This window comes from Mytilus californianus, unplaced genomic scaffold (genome assembly GCF_021869535.1).
Source record: "Mytilus californianus isolate M0D057914Y unplaced genomic scaffold, xbMytCali1.0.p SCAF_2, whole genome shotgun sequence".
Lineage (NCBI taxonomy): Eukaryota > Metazoa > Mollusca > Bivalvia > Mytilida > Mytilidae > Mytilus > Mytilus californianus.
The window spans coordinates 99397354-99414186 of record NW_026262668.1 but is presented as its reverse complement, the minus strand read 5'-3'; the positions used below and the strand labels follow the sequence as shown (position 1 = coordinate 99414186).

Below are 16833 nucleotides of genomic sequence, written 5' to 3'. Positions count from 1 at the left end.
GGTCAATTGACAATTTTGGTCATGTTGACTTATTTGTAGATCTTACTTTGCTGTACATTATTGCTGTTTACAGTTTATCTCTATCTATAATAATATTCAAGATAATAACCAAAAACGGCAAAATTTCCTTAAAATTACCAATTCAGGGGCAGCAACCCAACAACGTGTTGCCTGATTGATCTGAAAATTTCAGGGCAGATAGATCTTGACCTGATAAACAATTTTACCCCATGTCAGATTTGCTCTAAATGCTTTGGTTTCAGAGATATGAGCCAAAAACTGCATTTTACCCTATGTACTATTTTTTAGCCATGTCGGCCATCTTGGTTCGCGGGCGGGGTCATCGGACACATTTTTTAAACTAGATACCCTAATGATGATTGTGGACAAGTTTGGTTAAATTTGTCCTAGTAGTTTCAGAGGAGAAGATTTTTGTAAAAGATTACAAAAATTTACGAAAAATGGTTAAAAATTGACTATAAAGGGCAATAACTCCTTAAGGGGTCAACTGACCATTTTGGTCGAGTTGACCTAATTGTAGATATTTTTTTTTAATTATTTTTTACCGAGGCAACTGCCTCGGTTGCCTCAACGTAAGCTACGCCAATGTGATGCTTAGGAAATCATGTAAAATAAGGTTAAAATCATAATTAATAGTATTAGATATTAGATATTATAATGATATCTAAGATATTAACAAAAAACTGCAAAATTTCTGTAAAATTCCTAACTCAGGGGTTGTCGGATTCGTCTGAAAATTTCAGGGCAGATAAATCTAAATCTGATGAACATTTTTGCCACCTCTCAGATTTGCTCTAAATGCTTTAGTTTCAGAGATATAAACCAAAAACTGCATTTTACATCTATGTTCTATTTTTAACCATGTCGGCCATGATGGTTGGAAGGCGGGGTCATCGGACAAATTTTTTAAACTAAATACACTAATAATGATTAAGGCCAAGTATGGTTAAATTTGTCTCAGTAGTTTCAGAGAAGAAGATTTTTGTAAAAGATTACAAAAATTTACGAAAATTGTAAAAAATTGACTATAAAGGGCAATAACTCCTAAATGGATAAACTGACAATTTTGGTAATGCGACTTATTTGTAGATCTTACTCTGCTGAACATTATTGCTGTTTACAGTTTATCTCTATCTATAATAATATTCAAGATAATAACCAAAAACGGCAAAATATCCTTAAAATTACCAATTCAGGGACAGCAACCCAACAACGGGTTGTCAGATTCATCTGAAAATTTCAGGGCAGATAGATCTTGACCTGATAAACAATTTTACAATGTCAGATTTGCTCTAAATGCTTTGGTTTCAGAGATATAAGCTAAAATCTACATTTTACCCCTATGTTCTATTTTTAGCCATGGCGGCCATCTTGGTTGGTTGGCCGGATCACCGGACACATTTTTAAACTAGATACCCCAATGATGATTGTGGCCAAGTTTGCTTTAATTTGGGCCAGTAGTTTCAGAGAAGAAGATTTTTGTAAAAGTTAACGACGACGGACGACGACGGACGACGACGACGACGGACGACGGACGCCAAGTGATGAGAAAAGCTCACTTGGCCCTTTGGGCCAGGTGAGCTAAAAAAGGAAGATCAAAATGTATCGAAATAATGAAGATTATGCGACAATTAACGTGATGCGCATGTGTAAACAACTTCCAGGTTATTGCAAAAGATATTGAGGGTCGTATAAATAACATTAGTGACGATCTCGTTTGCAGATGGAAAAATTCACAGCCTCGCTCCGCATGCAGAGAAGCTTCCACACAATTGCCCGAGTGTCTACGAAGTAATGTGGTGTTGAATGAAACAGTCGAACAATAATGGACACATGCTGTTGCTAATGCAACAAGATCTTTGTATAATATAGGTTTTTCTCACTTTGTAAGATTTTTGTTGCTGAATGGTATTACATATAATTCACATGATCTACCTCTTATATTTTGTAGTTCCATTTTTATTTGTATAGATAAATGATAAATAAATCAAATATTTTGTTTCTCAATGATGTAATATCAATTCATTCGATTCATTTGACATGTGACAATGGCATTCATTTATAAGAGTGTCTTAATAATATTCAGCAGTTTCTAAATGATTATGATAAACATTTTTTGTGTGAATACACCAAATTGTTATACACTTTTCGTTTATTGCAAACATAATTTACATAATTCATGAATCAAATCTATACATGCATTGCATACAGAAATGAATAAAGCACTATGGTAGAAATAAGTATTATGGGGCACTATATATATAATGATGAAAAATACAACATTTTATATGTATTTCGAAAGTCTCAAAACATAATATTTACAAAGTCACAAAACATTATATTCACAAGTCACAATTGCAATATTTCACAAAGTCTTTCAGTTCAAATGAAGAAGATGGGATGCTACGTCAGATTGATGAGTCCGTGTTGGTATCTGTCTTTCAGTAGTTGGAGTCTGCATATGGTGTCTATAACTCTGTATCGCCGTGTTTTTTGTGGGCGGGCTCCTCCTGCTGCATACTGGATAATGGTACATTCTGTTAGATCCTGGGTCTTTAGTAGCTCTATGATCTTATAGATGTTTGAGTTTCTTAATTTTGGTGTGCCATACTTCCATGTGGCTGGTTGTGCGGGGTCCTTCGGTGAAGTAGTGGTTCCATGAAAAGCGGTATCCTTCAACCCCAAACTCTTGTCATGTAATCAGTAAATGATGTTGTAGCGGGTATGTTTTCAGCTTCATTAATGTCTTCTAAAGATGTAAGCCAAACATCCGCAACAAGGTGCGGTGGAAAGAGAGGTAATACTGCGGCTCGCCGTATAAGTCGAGTGATATCTTCATTTTTTTTTTGGTATGACTGTAGTCCACATTTCTTTGTCTTTCGCCAAATACACGGGGTAAAGAGGAAAAAGTCTCTTTGTCGATAAATAATCTTTCTGGTTGAAGTTGTAACTGATGTAGTTGAGCAATGTAACGTGTATGGCTGAAGAAGCGTGACATTTTAAATGACACTTATTTCATTTTTAAGTTCCATTATTTTACTTTTTACATATTTTTTTCAGAATGTACCAACAATTTAAAAATTTTGTCGATAATTTGTAAAAATAATAAACATTTTTGTATTTTATTTTTTTGATATTTGTCAAATTCAATACATTTTCCTGGTAAGTTTAAATGTTGGCGATAGTTTGTCAAATTAATAAACATTTTTGTAAATTTTTTTTTTAATATTTGTTAAATTCAATACATTTTCCTGCTAAATTTATAAAATATTTTTGCACATTTTCCTTGATTTAATAGTAGAACTAAGTATCTTTTATAAAATTTTATAGATAAAATAAAGGTAATTGGAAGTCAGGATATCATTATCCTCTAGAAACGCCTCTAGGTGAATTTTTACCAAGTCTCGAGCTCGCGCTGATTTTAAAATACAACGTTGATATTAAACTTTTTAAAATAAATAACTCTATTTGCCATTTTTTGGCTTTAAAGAGATATTTAAGTATAAACCAAATTTCATTTATTCCCCCATAATTCAGTTGTCTCATCACCACCGTCAGTTCAACTCATTCGGCAGCCATGCTGTGCTGTCTAAAGCAATAGGGAGCCATGCTGTGTTCCTTCGAATTGACGGGTGTGTCACTGCCTTTGAAGTTTGCTTCTCATGAATGCAAATAAACTTTTTAGGCAGGGACCGGTCAAAATTTATACATAGCTCAGATGATTCCCAAGGACCAAAACATATTACATATGTATGTATATTGAATAAATTTTGTTTTTTTAATAAACTTCTTGTCAGCAGCGATGTCCATTATTATAAATAAGTAGTCGCCAATGAGACATATTTATTATTTTCGCGGTCTTTATCAATGATATAAATATATATTTTTTTAGTTTTAACTCACACACAGATAATGTTCTCTACAGATTTCTATACATTTGCGGTCAGTCAAAACTTTGGTGTATCACTATTTATAATTAGTATTTCGATAGGCACATGCATAGTATGAAAGATAGATTCCGGTCATTAAGCTGGTCTTCATCTAGTTATAGAGTATCAAATGCACATGGAATCTTGGGTCATTCAAGGTCTTTCACCTCTAGGATATCGGAATGATTGACATGAATAAGTGTAAGCTTACATATAATTTAGGCGTGGTTTATTCGTGTAAAGAAGCTCGTTTCTGCATGTGCTACTCTTATTGGTTGTTCCCTATTTAGAAGAAATACACATGGCAATAATTCAGCCTTTGCTAATTCTGTTTGGAAAAAAGGACGCTATTTCATATTGTGAAGCAAGTCTTTTGTTGAACCGTCACCACCCCCATCTCACGCCTAGATATTTTCAAAAGTTTATAAGATATCTTAAAAAGTATATAATCTAGTTTTTATAAAAAGTTAAATCACAAAAATACTGAACTCCGAGGAAAATTCAAAACGGAAAGTCCCTAATCAAATGACAAAATCAAAAGCACAAACAAGATATCTTATATATCATATGAAATATCTTATATTTTATATATGGTATTTTATATATAATACAAGATATCATAATTCAAAGATATCTGATAAAGTATATAAGATATCTTATAGATATTTTTTTATATAAGATATCTTATATACTTTAAAAGATATCTCATATATTCTATCAGATATATATCTTATATAGTTTATAAGGTATCTCATATAATTTATAAGATATTTCATATAATGTATAAGATATTATATAAAGAAAATTATGTGAGATATCATAAACTATATAAGATATCTTATAAACTATATGACATATCTTATAAAGTTTATTAGATATCTTGAAGTTAGAATGAATAGTAAAGCGGCTTGTCATGATTTTGGGCTATCTAAATCTATTTAGACCAGGTAGACGGGAATAACTTCTTATGTTCTATTTATCCAAATAGTGAGGTTAGTACATTAGTTTTAAGATATATATTTTATTTTACTTTGAATTGTGGCATATCAATGTGGTATTTTTCATTATTAATTGATATGCCTATTTCATGGTTTACTGTAGAACTCGCAGAATGAATTAAGATATATCGGACACATTTCATTTCGTAATTATAGAATTTAAGGAATAAACACCATATTTGATACTCGTAATACAATAAAAAAAAATCAATATTTCATTCTATTTATAATACAATCAATCATATTATCTAACTTCCACTTCCTTGGCCAGCATTCCAAGAAGTAGTGACATTTAAATAGTGCATCGAGTCATGAACAGTCAAATTAATGTATTTCGGACCTAAGTTTTGAGGGGTAAGTATGATTTTAAACAGTCCCAATATAATTACTCCATTTTCGTTTTTATGCATGTTAATTAACGTGCTGTATGGTCTTGATCTGATTTCGACGTCCATGTTATTAATTGATTTGACTATTTCTTTTTAAACTTATCTCATTTGGACCTGATACCTATAATACCAACACTTTGCGCCAGTTGTTGCTCGTCGTTGACTGTCGTGATTTTTCTCTCACAATTCATGTTCTCTGAAACCAAAAGACTAACCCCAACAAATGTTTGCTTGCATGAACCTTAAGGCATCTAAGTAAGTAAGTAAGAACATTTTATTTAAGTTCGGCACGTATATATAGAACAAAAAGTAACATGAGCTCCAGCAACCGCATATACACGTACAAGCACTATTCAAACAACACCATAAAGGCATGCAGCATAATGAAAGCAAATGCACAAAAGCACAAATAAGATCATAGACACAAAGCAAAGTTAATATCATAGCATATAAATTTAAAGCCATCAGTATCTATTTTAGCGTTTATGCACTGAACAATAGAAAAGGATATGGGGTATCCACCCATGACACAAAGTCAGTACATGCTTTTATTGCTATACAGTCTATTACAGAATAAGTGTAAAATTCAAATAATGTCTGAAAAATAGCAATATGGCATATTTTTAACATTCGAGCTATTCAGGCCATTAGGACCTTCAGGTTGAAGTATGTGTAGTTCATTGTCTAGACCAATTTCTGTTCCTTCTAGATTTTCTAAAGGCAATTTGGTACGTTTTATGTTTACTAATATTGAGTCAATACCACTGGTGATTGATTGAAAGCCTCTCAAGTGTAATCCACCAACTCTTTTTTTCATGGTTTATTACATATTGTTAAATTCTATGGCAATACATTACATTAAGGTTATTGTATAAGAAGCTCTTTTTTAGGCCCCTATATTTGAAAAAAAGTATCATGACTTTATCAAATTAGTCTTTCAGATGTCACAATTCTGATATACACGAATTTATTTTTTGAATAGTGTCTTACATATATTCAATAGGGCTAAAACGTCTTACATTAAAAATGCAAAACTGCAAAAATAGCCTTAATTTGTTATCTTTATTATTTAGATATTAACCAAGAACTCACTCTACAATATGTTTTGCTTCAAGGTGTTCTATACAAGGAGGTAAAATGTTAAATAACATATTTTCGGATAAGGCATTTATTCATTCATAATTTAGAGGGGAGAGGGGGGGGGGGGGGGGGGGGGGTATTTGGTTGATATAATCGAGCGTTTGATTTGGTTAGGTTTGATGGACTTCTTCCGTTTTGAATTTATCTTGGAGTTCAGCAGTTTTTTTAATTCTTTTATAATACTAGAATTTTTAATCAGCCTTAATTGGTTACCTGTAATTTTTGTAAAGAATTTATGCAATGAAAATAAAGATATTTTCTTTAGTATCCGACAAAATCGACAAAAAGGGCAATAACACCTATAAGCAGTCGACTTATATTTAGGTCAGGTTAACTCATTTGTAAATCTTATTTTGCTTATCATTTTTGCTCTTGCAGTGCGCCGGTGTCTACTATAGTTTCTGCTAAAGCATAAAATAGGTACAAATCGTCGTTCAAGGGCTAACACACATAAAGACTCAGCTGACGATTTCAGACATGCTAACTTATTTGCAGATCTTGTCCTGCAGATCCCTTTTGCTATGTACAGCTTATTTCTAGCTACAATTGTTCCACTAAAAAACACAAAACTGATTAAACATCGTCGGTCAAGAGCAATAACTGCAAGGAGTTGTTTGATGTTTTTTGCATGTAGATATTGTCTTAGTATCAATTGTGCTATATATACCATCTTTCTTTCTACGATAGTCTCCATAAAAATACCTTTTAGAAAAACTGGATAAAAATCGCCATTAAAGTGTAAATTACCCTTGAGGAAACCGGCTTGTGATTTTATCCATGTTGACATATTTAAGATATTGATTTGCTGTTAATTTTCGCTTTTTACAATTTGCCTCTTTCTACTGTAGTGTCCTCAAAAACACAAAAGATGGGTTAAATCGTAATTTAGGGGGAAATTTTGTGTATGAACAGTCTCAAAATGTAGGTAAAAATCTATGTAAGGGCAATAAATCCTTTAATTTTCTCCGTCTTGAACGATTTTCAAGCTGATAGAAAATACTTGCATTTTATCTTTCGTGGCCATGATCGTTGATATGCGGGATCATTTGACACAGTCGTTCAACTAGATACCCTAAACATGATTGTGGCGAAGGTCGATTCAGGAGAACTAAGGATGGGTAGTTAGTCCTTCAAGTAATTTTAGGTCAAATATGTCGATTTCAAAATTTTTATGATGTCAAAGAGACACCAAAACTGAGATTTCTGTCTGTAAGAGGGTAGATTATGTGAAAGGATTACAACATTTTACTTTTTTGATATTTCAAGGATTAGTTGAGGCTCTTATCATACGCCTTCCTTTGACAAAGACATGAAAAATATTGTTTTTAGAGTTTTTGCCCCGTTTAAGTACAAAAACTAGGCAATGTATTATTTTATTGCCAATGAATGAGACAATCATCCACCGAAAACCAAATAACAAGGATGTAAAAAGCTACAGTTTCAAACAACTACTACTGAATTCCGTTCATTTATATCGCACCCAATGCATCTTTTGTTGAATACTAATTAGGATATATTATACCCATTAACTTTCTGTTTGGTTGTATCAAATTTATGCTCAAATTAATGCAGATACATCAAGAAAATTGCATCGAACATGACAAAAACAAGTTACGATTTGCTTCGATAAAAACTCTCGTACTAACATACCTTCTTATTCTTAATTCTTTTATTTGTTTTGGTTTTGTCCCGGGTGTAACTTATACAGTTTTTTTCTTATGCTATGATTTTGTTTTGAGATTTTGAGATATAAGATCATTTCATTTTCAAACAGCAATCCTTATTTCTTATGTAGCAATTTTAATTGTAATAATGTCTTTTCAGAAATATGTTACGATCCATATCCACACACAATTTCATACATTTTATCAACCCACAAAGATTAGAATTTAAAGATGGTACTACTTACATAATTGGTGGAAACTCGACTGGTAAATCAGCCATTTTTGAACTGATACGTAGAAGTTTGTCAAATGGTATAAATACAACGTCTTCCTCGTTCACTGTTGATATTAGTATGGCATATACCGTCTGTCATTTTCAAATTCCAAATGAGATCAAGCCGCACTTTTCTTGCAATCTAACTGATATCGTCTCTGGCCTATTTGTGGAGAAAGTAGACAAAAGTGATCAACCGAAACTTTATTACTATTATAAAGTGTTAGTAATTATGAAAGAATTAAAAGGCTTTGAAATATTAGTAACTAGATTGGAAGGCTTGTATTCATGTGATGCAGATCAACTTCATTCCCCAATATATTTGTATTATAACAATGATAAAGCATCAGAATCTATAAGAGATGTAATTAGAGAAGGCAACCATGATACCTATCATAAAAGTATCCAGTCTCTTTTTGATGAAATAAAGCAAAATGCTATCTCCGATGAAAGCAATTGCAATCAAGGAAAAGTTGACAAGATATTCAAGAGCCTTGAAGATGGTTATGTGAGCGTCCTGCCAATGCGATCCATAGGTCCTTTACAGTGGACTAGAAGTGAAAAAAATTGTCATACAGAGAGAGAGCAGAACTATACAATCGCATGTCAAAGAGCAGAAATCATAAATAGTCTCCTAGACAGTGATGATACTGACACAAATCTACTCTCAGACTATCACAAGCTGCTAGTTGCTCCATATAGTTTTAAAAAAGAGGGACGCGATGTTTTTATGTATAATGACGACGGAGCAACCACAATTAAAAAACCCCTCTTAAAAACTCCTGAGGGCATAATAGAGGCTGAACAGTTAATTCTTCTGCTGTCTCAAAGCAACTTGTTCACAATTACACTAGAAGAACCAGACAGAGGAATGCACCCACAAATGATAACAAAAATGCGAGACTGGGTTCTAAAGAAAGTGAAGAATAAGACCGTTCTGGTTATATCCCACAACCCTACCATTTTGGATCATGCAGTTCTTGACAGAACATATATATTCTCTAAAAGTATCCAAAGAGGAAACATTTCTCACTCTGTCCTGAAATTCCCTGACGGATATAGGAAATACGGAAGAATCGAAGAAATGAAGAATCTTTTATTTTGTGAACGCATTTTATTCGTAGAAGGATTTACCGATAAAATCTTTATTGAGGCAATTTTCAATGTCCTGATAAATGAAATGATCGACGAAATTATTGGTAAAAACAAGACAACCAATGATGAAGAGTTTAGAAAATACATATCAACTATCCATGTCGCAGAACTTGTGGATGGAAAAGGAAGTGGACCAACAAAAATGAAATTCTGTGATAAATTACAACGAGACTGTTGCATAGTCTATGATTTCGACGCGGCTAAAAAGTCACCAAAGAAAGGATCCGACACGAAATTTACACTGAGAGTACAATACAACGAATTCGACGAGGAATTCAAAGACAATTCAGATTTTATATCAAATTCAGATGCAGTCAAAAGATTTACATCCAATTGTGACGAGGCAAGAACATTTATTTGGATTGAGGGGGCATTGGAAAAGGTAATCAATAAAGTTGCAAACGAATTGTCTCCAGAAATCAAGCAAAATCTAGAAATACCGATTTCAAGAAAGAACTTCAAGACCTGGAAACATAATTTAGTTGAAAAGAGTGACAGCGACATTGCTTCGTTAGCCAGGAAACTTCTAAATTCATCAGACGATGTCGACAGGTTTTTAGTTTTTTTACATAAGATGATGGAAAATAAAAACTTTGCGAAAATAAGATCGGACAAAAGAAAACTGAGTTTGAATATTGACGAACGTGGATCTAAAAGGAAGACTGTATACCAACACACATCAGAGGATGTAGAAATAATTGAAGATACAGAAAAAGAATCAAGAACAGGAATTTCTCAAGATTTCATGGATTTTGATTTAGATGATGTCGACCATGTGTAAAAATTTAAATGTACTTAAAATACTTCTTGATTCACATGACACGGCAGTTTTAAATATCTAGTATTCGAACGTTGAAAGTTAAACTTGGAAAAATCAGACACCTGCTGGGTTTTAATACAGAAATACGCGACGTTCATTTTGAAAACATTGCGGCCGGAGGTTTTAAGTAACTTGAAACACTATTTCGCACCTTGAGACCTTTAAGTCGAAGCATTTTAGAAGGATATTCTAAAACATAGTTAAGAGAATCGGTTCACCCCAAAACTCAAAGCAAATCTGTTAAAGATACGTTTCGTAGGTCTTCGAGTGTGAAACATCCTAAGCACGTAATTGTGGTCTTTCAAAAATCTGGGGGAGGGGTTGCAAGCTTTCTTCAATTGACAAGTCACGAATATATTAAACAAAATCGAGAATCTTTCAACTCATCCTGTTAAGCGAAGAAACATAACGGAATTGGTTCTTTTGTTTAACCAATGAGGAGAATAATTCGCATTACTTCAACAAATATGTGTTTTGGAATGCCATGATAGAATAAACATATTTGGTATGCATTAGTTTGAATATTTTACACTTTAAAAATATAAATGTTTTCAGTAACTTTTCCATTATAATTAAAGAAGATGATATCTTTTAAAAAGAGTTAAACTTCCTTTAAACAGGACGTGTTTTATTCTACTTTTGAATTATACTTAATATACTGTAATCTATAGCCAACCCGAATGAAAGATATGTAAAGCGTATGTCTTTGCAGTACATCTAATTGGACAAAAACATACTGTGGATTTATTTATATATTGACTGGGTTTAAATTTACCGGTATGTTGTGGGATGTAGTAGTCACGTTGGTAGTCTTTTTTTTTAATATACTCTGAATATCAAGCTTTTACTTTGAGCCCTCCTTTCACATCGAAGACAAACATTTTAGATGAATTCCACTTGATTGCACTTGTAACCGTAAGTTATCTAACTATAGGTCCAATTTAACGACGTCTAAAATACCAGGAAGGTCTCACTGTCAACTCAACAGACGTCGGCAGTCTATGGCAAAATATTTTGAATATCTAAGAGAATTGAAAGTGTATGTTATCGCGTTCTATACTTAAATATTTTTTGAAATGTTACTTGTGTATTCGTGTTTTTTTGGATGTCTTGGGTGGTCATGTTTTGAAAATAGTATTTTGGATTCTGAGTTATTTTGATAAAGATTGATATTCTTAGAGAGAATCTTTATTTGTAATAAAATTAACGTTAAAGGGTTATATTTGAGTACGATGATAGATTATCTTGGCTGTATTGAACCAAATCTGTCGGAATTTTGGATCATCAATGCTCTTCAACTTTATTTGGCCTTTTAACTCTTTTTTTCTATTGTCACTTAATAATGTATTTTGTTGACGAAACGCGCGTCTGGCGTACACAATTATAAGACCGGTATCTTTGATGATACTTTCACATCAATATTGACATTTTAACAACACTGGACGTCAAGCAAGCAACATCAATCAATAATTTTGACAAGAGTATTTTTTGTAAAAGTTGCATGATGGACTGTTGATGTTAGTTTCATTCGAAATCATGCGTTTTCTTGAATTATTTTATTATAAATGGGTAAAAACGGTACTTTAATTTGTAAAATATTTGGAATATTTTGCAATGTCAAATCTTGACCTTTGATCTCGATTCAATAGCACCGTACGGATTTTTATCGAACGGACGAAACAGACAGTACATATATATAAGTCTTCGAATAGCATATTACTCAGCCGCAAGTTAGATAGGTGCATTAAATATGTCAACTAAAACCCTTTTGAAAAGATTTTTCTTTACTAGTATCTTTGTTTTGACATACATTATAATAGGAATACATTGTAAAATGAGTGTTTTGTCTTTGTCATGATTGTATTCAATCGTAAAGTTTTACCACCTTTTCAAATCTTTCAAATAGTTACTTGTACTAACCCCAGCAGCTTCGACTTAAATTAAAGTAGTTTCTCGAGACATGCTCAACAAACAAATTGTCGCCAACAATGAGAGGTCTATTAAAAAGATGAATCTTAGATTTACCGAATATACATGTAGGACTCTGAAGTGCGATGGTGGCATTGTGACGCTATTGTATTTATAACTACGTGGAAGTGCGTTTGTGGTTACGCTGAAGTGGATTACATAAATTATATATTTTCAAAGATTTTCATGTTCACATGTCGATTTAGAAGTCAATTGCTTGTTGGAAGCAGCCAGTTTCAGGTTGTAAGTAAAATTGTCGAGAGTATGCAGTAAAATAAATAGGATGGTCTCTTATTTAGCATGAAACTGCAACCGAGGACACACATAATATGAAATGTATTTCTGTATTTCAAATTTTGCAAACACCGTTTAAAGAGATGTACATGAAACTATAATATTAACAGGGAACTTAATATAATATTTTAACAGTATACGATTATCACATACTAGAAATCCTAATTTGTTTTGTAAACAGGCATGTTGCAGGAACGATTCTTTTATTTCAAAAATACACATACATATCATCCATGCCAAAATATCATAAATGTTTATGGACAATAATGAATGAAAATTTATATATACTAACTAACAAACAAATCTACTTCTCAAAAACATTGCACATCTGTAGATTTTAAACTAGCCATAACGCATCACCATTAGCAAAAGAACCATCACACTTTGGCGAAGACCATCGCACTTCAGCGTGACCATCGCACTTCAGCGTCCACATCGCACCTCCGAGTCCTACATATATACATGAATAAAATTGGGAATGAAAACGGGAAATGTGTCAAAGAGACAACAACCCGACCAAAGAGCAGAAAACAGCCTAAGGCCACCAATGGGTCTTCAACACAAAGAGAAAATCCCACACACGGAAGCGGGCTTCAGCTGGCCCCTAAACAATAATGTATACTAGTTCAGCGAAAATGAACGTCACACTAATCTCCGAAACATATAAATGATTTAAAATTAAAAAAAAACATACAAGATTAATAAAGGCTAGAGGTTCCTGACTTGGGACTGGAGCAAAAAAGCGGCGGGGTTAAACATGTTTTGTGAGATCTCCCCTCCTCCCCTACCTCTAGCCAATGTGAAATAAACCAACACATAGCAATAAGCACAAGTTTGGTATTAAGATTTTGCCATTTCAGAGTTTCAATTTGTTATCCGTATTTTCAGTTGAAAGATGCAAAGGTTGGCGTCCAGAATATGAACCAGCACACAGGAATTGAATCAAGTAAAAGGGTAAAACTGTGCGGCTAAAGACGTCAACCGCTATCCGCCATCAAGTACCCGACAAAATACGTAAACTACAAAACCAGAGGACAAATACAAAAGACAGGGTATATCAGGGTAGCGCCTTACGTCTGACTCAATAGAAGAATGGGGCTGAATAGTGAAATATGAGTTTTAGACAAATATTCCTAAAGTAATGAACACTGATAAGTTCTCGCTCGTACGCACACTCCATTATCTTGTATATTATAAGAGCACAAACATGAAGCACGAGTAGGCACTCTACTGTCTTCACACGGCACTAAATGAAGTCTTTTTTTAAGTACAAATTATCCTAATCCTTAACCCTTAATTTGTTCAACTTAGTCCCGAAGACCTAAGTAGAAAATTTGATCTTATCCTAATATGAATCGCATGAACTTGAGGTGTGAGGAAAGATCGGATTTTCTCGCTCAGATATTCGAATGACCATTTTCGATTATTCTGGTAGATATGGAATAATCATATTTAAGGTTCATAAACTTTCATTTCTAACCTCTTATTTAACATGAATCAAATGATTGGTTTAATGGTTTGAGGAAATAATTTCTTTTCTTGGAACACATTGTTTGCCGGCCTCTACTTTACGTTTGACAAGTCTATTTCCTTAGGCTATGAAGTTTAAAAACAACCAAAATAAAAGTGTTATTCCTTCTCTGATGAAACCCAAGGATTGACTGGGGTATAGAAATATGATCATGATATCGATGGACTTCTCCAGTCTGGCAGTAAAACTTTTAGTTTTAGCTATAGTTGGGCGCCTATTTAACTGTGCGGAAACCGAACCCTTTCAACAACTATATAAAGGGTCTGGAGGTGCCAGAATTTCTGCCCTATATAACATGCCCTTTTTTCCAGTGGCTGTCCAAATTTCCCTCCCTCATCACGATGTACCTACTTTATAGGACCTACCTACTGTATAAATTGTTAATGTGATCTCGTCCAGAATATGAATGAAAAAATTGCCACTAAACAATAAACAAGCAAGAATCAATCAACCTTACCTGTTAAGCTGACAACTGTTGGAAATGATTTTGTATAATACTATCATCATTTATGATAATCATATAGTGCGAGCACACTTATATATTTGCTGATATTCATTTATCTTCAAAGTTTAATCTCGACAAGAAAGGATGGTAGTTTCTTTTACTTTTTTGCAGCCTGTTTGTTTATGCATTTTCTCCTCTCTTTCATGTGCTCGTCATCGTTTAGCTTTAACAGTGTTTTAGGTAAACACATTAAACATTGTTCTCATTTAGCGACCACTTCGATAACCGTTAACCAATGTCTAAATCTCATAAATCGATGAGGAAGACAATTCAAAATAACAACCAAATACTGAACTCCAAATAGGTGAGTCGACAGGGTAAGAGTTTTATGCTATGCATACGTTACCCTTATGCAAATCCACACTCAAGTCAAAATACCACAATCGGGAAAAGGATACAAAATCCTGATAAAGTGTTAATTTTTTACTACTACCTGTAACGTCTATGTTATACAGGCACCTACGTTTTACTATTGTATTTATATTGTGTCATAGATGAAACTTATTCGCTCAGTGTATGTTTACTTGTTTTTGTTTAAATATCTTTTTGTTCGAGTTAAGCCATTTCAATTGATATTTTATAGTGTGTCTTTTTATGTTGTAATGTTGCACTACTGTCTCAGGTTAGGATGAAGGTTGGCACCTGTTAAAACGTTTAAACCCGCTGCATTTTTATGCACCTGTCCTAAGTCAGGAGCCTGTTGTTCAGTGGTTGTCGTTTATTAGTGTGGATCATAGGTGTTAAATTTGAAAACTGTTAAAAGGCTAGGAAAATTTAACAACGAAAAACTAAATAGACCAATGTTAGTAAAATTACCAAGTGTAGAACCAAAGATTACCATATTTAAAAACATACACTATATAAAAGCTAATCCAAAATATGCAAAAGTCGGAGTGAGTAACGACCTCACCCAAGCAGAAAGAGAACAAGAGAAAAAGTTGTGGGATCAAGCGAGGAAACAAACCGAAGAAGAGGTTTCGGAGGGACTACCACTTTAAAGTAAGGGGCCCTCCCTGGGCAAGGAAGGTTGTCAAACTAAGAAAGCTAGACTACTAAAACAGAAAAGAGGAAACGAGAATGTAAATAATTTTAATGGTAAAAAGGTTTTTAAAAGTGTAAATGTAGATAATTTTACAGTTTTACCCAAATTAAGCTGTATATACACGAACGCAGACCAGTTATTTAACAAGCTGCCAGAATTAATAGTAAGAACAAGAGATGATAAACCAAAAATAATTGGTATTACAGAGGTTAAACCAAAAAATAACAGATACCAACCAGGAATTTCAGAATATTCTTTAGCCGATGTATCCGATTACAATATGTTTGGTAAAAATCTAGACAATGACACAGGCAGAGGGCTTTTATTGTATATAGATAAACAATTGGACGCATCACAGGTCCAAATGAATGCAGAATTCCAAGAAAACTTATTTATAAAGATTAAATTAAATCAGTCAGACCAGCTATTATTAGGCCTAATATATAGATCACCATCAAACAGATCACATGACTACATTAATCAATTAAATATGCTTACTACTGAAGCTTGTAGTAAAGGTTACTCACACATTTTAATAATGGGAGACTATAATTTTCCTGAAATAAATTGGGACAGTTAGAATTCACCAGGTGATAGTACGGAAAGTAATGAGTACAAATTTCCAGAGAATCTACAAGAAAATTTCCTATCTCAACATGATACTAGAACAACAAGATGGAGAGGTACCAACACACCCCATACCCTCGACCTGATTTTGAATAATGAAGAACAAATGCTCTCAAATTTAGAATACCAAAGTCCACTAGGAAAAAGCGATTACTGAAATTTGACTTTAATTGCTAGACGTTGCGCACGGTATTGGTACCACTGAGCGTTACACGACGTCCCAATAAAACAAGGATGCTGACGTTGTTTCAAAGAACGTTTCAAGCATACAAGTTTTTTACTTATGTGAAAATGCCACTTTAAGTAACCATAGAATTTACATTCTTTTAAGAAGTCTTTATTTTGCAGAGATTTTCGTAGTCGCTTCGATTCATTATGTATTTTCATTTTTCATTAATAAATACAAACATTGATATCCAAATTTAAAAAAAATATTTTAAACACTCATGAAAAATTGCCCCTAACAGCAATGTTTA

At 33.3% G+C, this 16833-nt stretch overlaps 1 protein-coding gene and 1 long non-coding RNA gene across 2 annotated transcripts in view; one reads left to right on the top strand and one right to left on the bottom strand.

Annotated features, from left to right (window-relative positions):
• Positions 1–16833, bottom strand: part of LOC127730563 (uncharacterized) — a 345980-nt gene that overhangs the window by 158556 nt on the left and 170591 nt on the right. The gene's annotated exons all lie outside the window — the stretch shown is intronic.
• LOC127730544 (uncharacterized) lies at positions 5223–12225 on the top strand. Its single transcript, XM_052238984.1, has 2 exons — positions 5223–5302; positions 8302–12225. Exon 2 carries the CDS (start codon positions 8306–8308, stop codon positions 10349–10351), a length of 2046 nt encoding a protein of 681 aa, XP_052094944.1. The 5' UTR covers positions 5223–5302; positions 8302–8305; the 3' UTR covers positions 10352–12225.